General features: G+C 43.0%; 1 protein-coding gene across 1 annotated transcript in view; it reads right to left on the bottom strand.

The window, feature by feature from the left end:
• The window catches only part of LOC109933504 (VPS10 domain-containing receptor SorCS1-like), a 998,692-nt gene that overhangs the window by 229,842 nt on the left and 758,077 nt on the right, over positions 1–10,773 (bottom strand). The window contains exons 5-7 of the mRNA XM_048609233.1: positions 8,633–8,650; positions 8,504–8,526; positions 4,292–4,316 (exon numbers count right to left, since the gene is read on the bottom strand). Of these exons, the coding sequence (XP_048465190.1) occupies positions 4,292–4,316; positions 8,504–8,526; positions 8,633–8,650 (66 nt within the window). The remainder of the gene's footprint in view (positions 1–4,291; positions 4,317–8,503; positions 8,527–8,632; positions 8,651–10,773) is intronic.

The raw sequence follows: 10,773 nt of genomic DNA, 5'->3' as shown, positions 1-10,773 counted from the left end.
AGTGAGTGGGTGAGGAAGTAGAGTAGGGTGGGTGAAGTGAGTGGGTGTGGAAGTTGGGTAGGGTGGGTGAAGTGCTTGGGTGAGGAAGTAGGGTAGCGTGGGTGAAGTGAGTGGGTGAGGAAGTAGGGTAGGGTGGGGGAAGCGCTTGGGTGAGGAAGTAGGGTAGGGTGGGTAAAGTAATGCCCAGGGTACCTGGCTGCCTGCATGGCAGTGGTGTTAGCTGGCAGGTCCATGAGACGTGTAAGTAGGTAGGAAGGATGTTGGGTTGAGAGCAGTTGTCAGGTCAGGAGGTTGCTGGGTTTGTACTGGAGAATAGTGTGGTGAACGCCGTGTTGGGCTGGGCATATGTGGGATGGGTCATGAATGAGTCCAGAGGTGAGGGGGATAATCAGGGGTTTAATCGGGGCATTGATTGTGGGGGTGAGGATCAGTGTGAATGGTTATGGGGCCATTTGGTTGGTTACCCAGAAGTTAGACAGTTCCTTCCAATTCTCCAGAGACCGGAATGCTCCAGAGACCGGAAGACCTGGGACTCTCTCTTTGAATTGAAACAATCAGAAGTCACACAACACCAGGTTATGGTCCAACAGAGTTATTTTTGATTTGAAACATCCTCACCTTTCTTCCTTAATACCCTCTTCAGCTCAGTTTCAGCACTATCCCAGCACAGAGCCACCTATAGAGAAGTCTCCCTGCTGTCTGCCACAAGGAAGATCATTGCATGGATCCTCCTCAGTCACCTCTCCCCAGTGCCTGAAAAGTTCCTTCCAGAGTCGCAGAGCAGTTTTTACACAGTGAGAAGTAACACAGACATTTCACAAAATGACAAAGCCAAGAAAAATGCAAGGGACAGCAGCAACTACTGTACATGAGCTTTTAAAAAATTAATTAAAGCCTTTCACTCTGTCAATTGTAAAGATTTATGGAGTATCCTTCTCCCATTTTGCTGACTTTAGAAAGGTGTAACCATTAACTGCTTACTGCACAATGACATGCAAGCTGCTTTTGTCACCAACAGAACTATTGAAGACTCTATTGCCAAGAAGACTGGGGACAAACAAGGTTGTATCATTGCACCAACTCTCTTTTCCATTATCCTCAGTGCAAAACATCAACTCATCTCCCAAAAATTACTCACAAGCACGGTGACATTGCATAGTGAAGTTAGGAAACTTTTCCACCTTCCGACACCTTCAATCCAAAACCAAACATCACTCCAAACTCACTCATTAGCTTGTCAATAACTCCTTTGAAACATATGAGGAAACTAAGCTTCACTAATCCCATGGCAAACAAAGTGTTCTTCCAACCAGTTTTCACAGCACAGCACCAACACACATCGATTAAGATCAATGGTAATATCCTCAAAAATGCAGACCATTTGTTTGGATCTCATTGAAATTCATCGTCACCTCCAATTTCAGCTCAGCTCAGTGAGGAAAAGAGTATTTGGTGGCCAGAATGTCAAACAGGAGACCAAGATCAATGTTCCTATGCTGTGATAGGCTTCACAGCCATAGTAAGCCCACAGCAGGCCTCAAAGCCCTGGTGCTATACTACCAGCAGTATCTTCAAATCTGGTGGCAAGAAAGGTGGAGCTTCCTCTCCCATGCCAACAACACACCCTGCATTGAGCTGCTAAGCTCTGAAAACCAGTTTTGGTTGAGTGACATCGTAAAGTTGTTGACTTGCTCGTCGAACTGGCTTGTTCTCATTCAGATGTTTCGTCACCATGCTAGGTGTAATCATCAGTGGAACCTCCTATGAAGTGACGTTATTCTACTCTGCTTGGAATTTATACTGTTCGGTCTGTTATGGTGAGTAGTGTTATTTCTGGTTTTGATCTGTATGGATTTGTATATGGTGTCCAATTACATATGTTTGTTGATTACACTACAGATGGACAACCATGCCTCTCGGAATTCCCGTGTGTGTCTATGTTTGGCTTGGGACAAAGGTAACTATACTAGCCCAATCCAAACATAGACAAACATGGGAATTCCGAGAGGCATGGTTCTCCACCCATAATACAATCACCAAACACATCGAATTGGACCCCATATACAAACCCATACAGAACAAAACCAGAAATGACACTTCTCACCATAATGGACCTAACAGTATAAATTCCAAGTGGAGTAGAATAACACCGCTTCATTGGAGGGACCACTGATGATGTCACCTAGCATGGTGATGAAATGTCTGAAAGAGAACAAGCCAGCTCAGTGAGCAAGTCAACAACCTCACCCACAACCCAAGCTACAGATCTTTGCCAAAACTTTGAACGACATTGTATCAAATCCCTCCTAGAAATCCAACTGTGTTACCTTCACCAAGTCTTTCTGTTGCCTCTTCAAAACATCCCAACAAGTTTGTTAAACCCAATTTTGAAAATCCTCATGTTTTGTGGAGGTCTGTGCCAGGATTTAGAGGCTCATGATTTTACTTCATGTCAGCATTTTGTTGAATTCTTCCAATTTGTTGTGTACTTTCCTTAAGCTTCATAGAACAAAGAACAAAGAACAAAGAAAATTTCAGCACAGGAACGGGCCCTTCGGCCCTCCAAGCCTGCGCCGATCCAGATCCTCTATCTAAACCTGTCGCCTATTTTCCAAGGATCTGTATTTCTCTGCTCCCTGCCCATTCATGTATCTGTCTAGATACATCTTAAATGATGCTATCATGCCCGCCTCTACCACCTCCGCTGGCAACACATTCCTGGCACCCACCACCCTCTGCGTAAAGAACTTTCCAACCATATCTCCCTTAAACTTTTCCCCTCTCACCTTGAAATCGTGACCCCTAGTAATTGAGTCCCCCACTCTGGGAAAAAGCTTCTTGATATCCACCCTGTCTGTACCTCTCATGATTTTGTAGACCTCAATCAGGTCCCTCCTCAACCTTTGTCTTTCTAATGTAAATAATCCTAATCTACTCAACCTCTCTTCATAGCTAGCGCCCTCCATACCAGGCAACATCCTGGTGAACCTCCTCTGCACCGTCTCCAAAGTATCCACATCCTTTGGTAATGTGGCGACCAGAACTGTACGCAGTATTCCAAATGTGGTTGAACCAAAGTCCTGTACAACTGTAACATGACCTGCCAACTCTTGTACTCAACACCCCGTCCAATGAATGAAAGCATGCCGTATGCCTTCTTGACCACTCTATCGACCTGCGTTGCCACCTTCAGGGTACAATGGACCTGAACACCCAAATCTCTCTGTGCATCAATTTTCCCCAGGGCTTTTCCATTTACCGTATAGTTCACTCTTGAATTGGATCTTCCAAAATGCATCACCTCGCATTTGCCTGGATTGAGCTCCATCTGCCATTTCTCCACCCAACTCTTCAATCTATCTATATTCTGTTGCATTCTCCGACAGTCCCCTTCACTATCTGCTACTCCACCAATCTTATTGTCATCTGCAAATTTGCTAATCAGACCATCTATACCTTCCTCCAGATCGTTTATGTATATCACAAACAACAATGGTCCCAACACAGATCCCTGTGGAACACCACTGGTCACAGTTCTCCATTTTGAGAAACTCCCTTCCACTACAAATCTCTGTCTCCTGTTGCCCAGCCAGTTCTCTATCCATCTAGCTAGTACATCCTGAACCCCATGCGACTTCACTTTCTCCATCAGCCTACCATGGGGAACCTTATCAAACGCCTTACTGAAGTCCATGTATATGACATCTACAGCCCTTCCCTCATCTATCAACTTTGTCACTTCCTCAAAGAATTCTATCAAGTTGGTAAGACATGACCTTCCCTGCACAAAACCATGCTGCCTATCACTAATAAGCCCATTTTCTTCTGAATGTAAATAGATCCTATCCCTCAGTATCTTCTCCAGCAGCTTCCTCACCACTGACGTCAGGCTCACCGGTCTATAATTACCTGGATTATCCTTGCGACCCTTCTTAAACAAGGGGACAACATTAGCAATTCTCCAGTCCTCTGGGACCTCACCCGTGCTCAAGGATGCTGCAAAGATATCTGTTAAGGCCCCAGCAATTTCCTCTCTCGCTTCCCTCACTAACCTGGGATAGATCCCATCCGGACCTGGGGACTTGTCCACCCTAATGCCTTTTAGAATACCCAACACTTCCCCCTTCCTTATGCTGATTTGACCTAGAGTAATCAAACATCTATCCCTAACCTCAACATCCATCATGTCCCTCTCCTCAGTGAATACCGACGCAAAGTACTCATTAAGAATCTCAATCATTTTCTCTGACTCCTCGCATAACTTCCCTCCTTTGTCCTTGAGTGGGCCAACCCTTTCTTTAGTTACTCTCTTGCTCCTTATGTATGAATAAAAGGTTTTGGGATTTTCCTTAACCATGTTTGCTAAAGATATTTCATGACCCCTTTTAGCCCTCTTAATTCCTCGTTTCAGATTGGTCCTACTTTCCCGATATTCTTCCAAAGTTTCGTCTGTTTTCAGTCACCTAGAACTTATGTACACTTCCTTTTTCCTCTTTGCTGGTCTCACAATTTCACCTGTCATCCATGGTTCCCTAATCTTGCCCTTTCTATCCCTCATTTTCACAGGGACGTGTCTGTCCTGCACTCTAATCAACCTCTCTTTAAAAGCCTCCCACATATCAAATGTGGATTTACCCTCAAACAGCTGCTCCCAATCCACATTCCCCAGCTCCTGTCGAATTTTGCTAGAGTTGGCCTTCCCACAATTCAGGACTCTTCCTTTAGGACCACTCTTGTCTTTGTCCATCAGTATTCTGAAACTTACGGAATTGTGATCACTATTCCCAAAGTAATCCCCTACTGAAACTTCAACCACCTGGCCGGGCTCATTCCCCAATACCAGGTCCAGTATGGCCCCTTGCTGAGTTGTACTATTTACATACTGCTCTATAACACCCTCCTGGATGCTCCTTACAAATTCTGCTCCATCTAAACCCCTAACAGTAAGTGAATCCCAGTCAATGTTGGGAAAATTAAAATCTCCCATCACCACCACCCTGTTGCTCCTACATCTTTCCATAATCTGTCTACATATTTGTGCCTCTATCTCACGCTCACTGTTGGGAGGCCTGTAGTACAGCCCCAACATTGTTACCGCACCCTTCCTATTTCTGAGCTCTGCCCATATTGCCTCACTGCTCAAATTCTCCATTGTGCCCTCCTTCAGCACAGCTGTGATATCCTCTTTGACCAGTAATGCAACTCCTCCGCCCCTTTTACCTCCCTCTCTATCCCGCCTGAAGCATCTATATCCTGGGATATTTAATTGCCAATCTTGCCCTTCCCTCAACCAAGTCTCAGTAATAGCAATAACATCGTACTCCCAGGTACTAATCCAAGCCCTAAGTTCATCTGCCTTACCTACTACACTTCTTGCATTACAACAAATGCACCTCAGACCATCTGTCCCTTTGCGTTCATCATCTGCTCTCTGCCTACTCTTCCCCTTAGTCACACTGACTTCATTATCTAGTTCCTTACAGGCTTTAGTTATTACCTCCTTATTGTCCACTAACTTCCTCATTTGGTTCCTATCCCCCTGCCACATTAGTTTCATGATAAATTATACTTGGTGTAATATTTACAGCACGTCAAAAGGCCATTCGATTCAACAGGCCCGTGTATTTATGTCCCACGTGAGCCTCCTCCCTCATTTAATCCTATTGGTACCTCCATCTAAACCATTATCCCTCTTAGAACAGATGGACATAATAACTAAGAGCCAGAGGAGGCCATTCAGCCCCTCAAGCCTGCTGTACCAGTTAATCCAATCATGGCTGATATCATCTTGGCCTCAACTCCACTTTCCTGCCCTCTCTCCATAACCCTTCACCCCACCATTAATTAAACATCTGTCTATCTCCTCCTTAAATTTACTCAATGTCCCAGCATCCACTGCACTCTGGGGGCGTCAATTCCACAGATTCATGACCCTTTGAGGAAAGTAATTTCTCCTTATCTCTGCTTTAAATCTGCCACCCATTATCCTAAAGCTATGACCTCTGGTAGATTGCCCGACATGAGGAAACATCCTTTCTATGCCTACTTTGTCATTCACCTTCAACAATTTATAGAAACAGTTTATATACTTTACAGAAGCTTTTGTGATCCATTTTTAATATTTTATAATAGTTATCTTTCCCAATTTACCTTTGGACTTTTTATGATGCTTTTCACAACCTTTTGTTGATCTTTACAGGTTTCCCAATCTCCCACCTTGCCACTCATCTTTGCAATATCTTATGCCTTATTTTTATTCTTTATGTTATCTTTAACTTCCTTGCTTAGCCAAGTATGTTTCCACTCCCATCCCCACAACCCCACACACACTGCTACAATCTTCTTTCCTCTCTGGAATACATTTTAGTTGGGAAGAATTGAATACTTTCTTAAACACCTGACACTGCTCATCAACTGTTCTACCTTTCAGTCTTCCCACCCAACTCGGTCCTCATGCCTATGAAGTTACTTCAGGACACGAGTGCAAGACTCCAATTTCTCACCCTCCAACTGAATTTGAAATTCAAGCATGCTCTTCAACTTATCCAACTTTTCCTTAAATATTGTCATGTATTCATCTCAACTGCTCTTTGTACTTCCATGTTTGAACCTGTCTCTAAATGAAATAACATTTCTACTAATTGCCTGTAGGATTTACTAGCAACAATCTGATATTTATAGAATCATAGAATCCCTACAGTTTGGAAGCAGGCCAATCAGCCCATCAAGTCCACACTGACTCTCCAAACAGCATCCCACCCAGACCTATGCACCCACTCTACACCTCTAACCCTGCATTGCCCATGGCTAATCCACCTCAGCTGCACATCCCTGAATATTATGGGCAATTTAATACGGCTAGTCCACCTAGCCTGCACATCTTTGGACTGTGGGAGGAAACCAGAGCACCTGAAGGAAACCCACGCAGATATGGGGAGAATGTGCAAACTCCACACAGACAGTAACCTGAGGATGGAATCGAACTCAGGTTTCTGGTGTCATGAGGCAACAGTGCTAACTAATGAGCCACTGTGCCGACCATGGGCCCTTGACCTGGTCTCCCCAATAACAAACAAAACTTTCTGATTGGATAAAGCACTTCAATGATGCTTTAGTTGTAAAAACACATGAATGATATGTCAATGTGCTTGGCTCAACAGAAAGGCAAATAATGTATTGAGCCTACAGGCTGCTGATGGGAATTGACAACTGGTGCTACATGGCACCAATTTAGAGCATTATTGCCATGACTGACATCATTTAGCCACATATTTTGACTATGAATGGTAACTGCTTTCTTGCTGTAATGGGGAGTGCAATCAAGACTCTTCCTTTTTCAGTGTCCAATTAACACGATTGTGTGAAATAATCAGACTAAATGATCAGCGCTAATTAGAATTGTAACAGTCTTCATCATATAGCTGCATTAATGGGATTCTTAATTGCGTGCATTTGCATAATGCTTTGATTACAGAAAAAAACTAGTTCCCCTTGTTTTGCATTCCAAGCAGCAATGTTTATTTAACGGTGGGAATGAGCAAGGAAGATGGATGCTGGACCTGAGCAGGTCCATTCCAGGTTTGGCAAGGAATAGTATAGCACAGAACAAAGTCATTCAGGCCATAGTACTTGTGCTAGCTCTTTGAAGATAGCCCAATCTATCACACTCCCCTCCATGTTACCCATATCGCTGCAATTGTTCCCTTTTCAAATTTTATCAAATTTGTTTTTGAAAATTACTACTGAATCAGTTTCCAATGGCCATTCAGGCTGTGCTTTCCAAATCATCAGATTAACCTTGTTGCATAAAGTTTACTCTTCTGATCTGTCCACTTGTCAACTAGCCTTCAATCTGTGTTCTCTGGTTAATGGCAGTGGAAAGAGCATCTCGTGAGCTACTCTGTAAAAAGTCCTTACAATTTTTGAACACCTCTCTTTGCGGATCTCCCTTTAACCTTCTGTCTAGTCTCTATACATGACTGACGTCCCTGTTCTTATTCATGCACGAAAATCTCTAATGCATCTGAGAGTCATCAACTCATACAGTATATTGACCAACAAGCACCAAACTACACCGATCCCATTTACCCGTGCTTGGCAGTACTTACCCTGGCATTTTCAGTGCTCATCCGGATGCTTCTTCAGTGCTGTGAAAGTTTCTGCCTCCACCATCCACTCAGGTAGCACATTCTACATTTCTACTACCTTCTGGGCATATGATTTTTTCTCAGATCTCCTCTAAATCACTTGCTCCTCACCTTAAACTTGTGCCCTCTGGTCTTAGACATGTTCTCATGATCTACGCTGTCTGTGACTGTCATAATTTTGTGTACCTCAGTTACACCCGCTTCAGCCTCCTCTGCTCCAGGGAAAACAAACCCAGTCTATGCAGTCTCTCCTCATAACTAAGACTTTCCATCCAAGGCAACATCCTGGTGGATCGTCTCTGCACCCTCTTCAGTGCTATCACACCCTTCGGCTCGTGTGCTGACAAGAACTGCACACGGTATTCCACCTGTTGCCAAACTAAAATTTTATAAAATTATAACAAAACATCCTTGCTCCTCTATTCTATGCTCCAGCTAATGAAGGCAAACATCCTGTGTGCCTTCTTCACCACCTGTGTGGACACCTCCTGGGATGTATGGATCTATACACCAATGTCGTTCTGTTCCTCAGTACTCCCTGGAAGAGGAGACAATGCCATCTGGGGACTAATCAGTGATTGCGAATGCCTAGTTTGATTGTTCTGTAGCAGAGGTCAGTTTCAGTTTGTACAACGACCAGAACATAGCAGAAAGAGATCCACAGTTCAGAGATCCCAACAACTTATGGTAGGATAATTCTAAATTTCAATAGACTCCAAAATAATTGGAATTTTAAAGGAAGAGTCAAGAATTTGGGACAACTTGACCTGTTGGATAAAAGCTGATAGTTCTAAGATGAGAGTTCTTCGTTAGCTAGTATGCAAGGATAACTGCTGTTTGTCCAGACACTAGCTCCATTGGAGAAGACTTGATATTACCAGCTCTTAGCCATTGAGTATTTTTTTCCTGCCAAAAATCAAACTACTTACTTAATATTTTAGTTATTTGCTAATGATTTCTGCAATAAGGCAAATGGATGCTGGCAAACCATGAATATTAGAGATTGGGGTACCTACAGTTGTATGCTATGTTCTGTTAAACAAATTGCAGGAACTGGCAGGAAATATGGACATTCCCTTACAATATTCTAAGTGACTTGCGGCCTTTTAAAATGTTGGTATTCTGTGATGATCCTGGTTCAATTGGGGATCATCAAAGGAATTCTGTTTACTCATTTTCCTGCAGCCAATTAACGCTGTCTCCAATATCCTTTGTATGGTTTATTTGTTGCCTTGTGAATTCTGTGATGTGTCAGTTTGGGATTTTCTCTCCTATGAGGATTGATTTCTGGCAAGAACGGTGAATATTGAACCACTCGGCTCTAACTTCATCGTCGCCATTAATTTAGCAGAGCTCTGTGCAATTAAAATGCTAATTTTTACAAGACTCTGATAGATCTGTTTGCAGCTGAAGGTCTTTGCGATACTTCCAGTCTAACGTACTGCACTGTGTTTCAAGAAGATGCACACACTGTTAATTTAAATTCACGTGCTTCACAAGCTGGGATTTGTCTATTACTAATTTAGCCCCAACTGTCAATGGAACTGATACTGTTCAGCACTTTGACAAATCCATTAATGCAGGAGTTTTGAAACAACTGTGATTGTGATTTTCAGCAGTGCAGAATGTGGTTGTCAATAACATTTTAAATGCATTTTCATCTCTTTGGAATATTGATTTCAGGATCTCTTTAGCATTATTGTGACTGATCCTTTTCCTCCCTCTTTGAAATGGATGGATTGATTTGATACAAAAACAGAAATTGCTGGAGAAAATCAGCATGCCTGGCAGTATCTATGGACAGACACAGCAGAACATTATACTTCAGGTCGAATGAGCCTTCTTCAGAACTTCTCAAGAAGGGTCACTGGATCCCAAACAATCACCCTGATCTTTCTCCACAGACGCTGCCGGACCTCCTGAGTTTCTCCAGGAATTTCTGGGGTTGTTTTTCTAACTTCAAGCATTTGCAGCTCCTTGTTTTTGTGTTTGTTTAGGTTGATTTAATCATTTAGAAATGGCCGCTAAATTACATGTATTCATGAGCACTGAAAAATATGCATTTGAAGCTATTTAAATGAAATAAATTCATCAGTTCATTTAATGGAAAATAAACTATTGCAGACTGTTTAATCAAACATTCAGAATAAGCTAATTTTCCCCATATCTAGTTGTCACTGCCATTTGTTCTAGCTCTCTTCTAAGCCTCCAGTAACCTCAGTTTTACCTCATGCTTATTTTTCAAGTGTAAAAGTGGGTGTACTGAGCGCTTCAAGGTACTTTTAACTTTCAAGCTTGAGTCCCAGAGAAAGGAATATGACAATTGTTGTGCTCTGTCTTAATTATTATTTATTCACTTGCAGGAGGTGGGCGTTGCTGGCTGGTCAACGTTTATTGCTGATGAAAGCGGTGGTAATCTGTGGTCCAAGTAGGCAGCTCATAATGACCACCTTCCCAAGGGCAGCAAAGATCAAGCAATAGATGCTGGTCCAGCCAGCGATGCCCTCATCCTGTGGGTGAATTTAAAAGGTGCAGGGCTGGATGAACACAGCAGGCCAAGCAGCATCATAGGAGCAGAGAGGCTCTCTGCTCCTATGATGCTGCTTGACCTGCTGTGTTCATCCAG

The sequence above is a fragment of the Rhincodon typus genome, chromosome 20 (genome assembly GCF_021869965.1).
Source record: "Rhincodon typus isolate 14 chromosome 20, sRhiTyp1.1, whole genome shotgun sequence".
Taxonomy (NCBI): domain Eukaryota; kingdom Metazoa; phylum Chordata; class Chondrichthyes; order Orectolobiformes; family Rhincodontidae; genus Rhincodon; species Rhincodon typus.
This window is presented reverse-complemented; position numbering and strand designations above follow the sequence as displayed.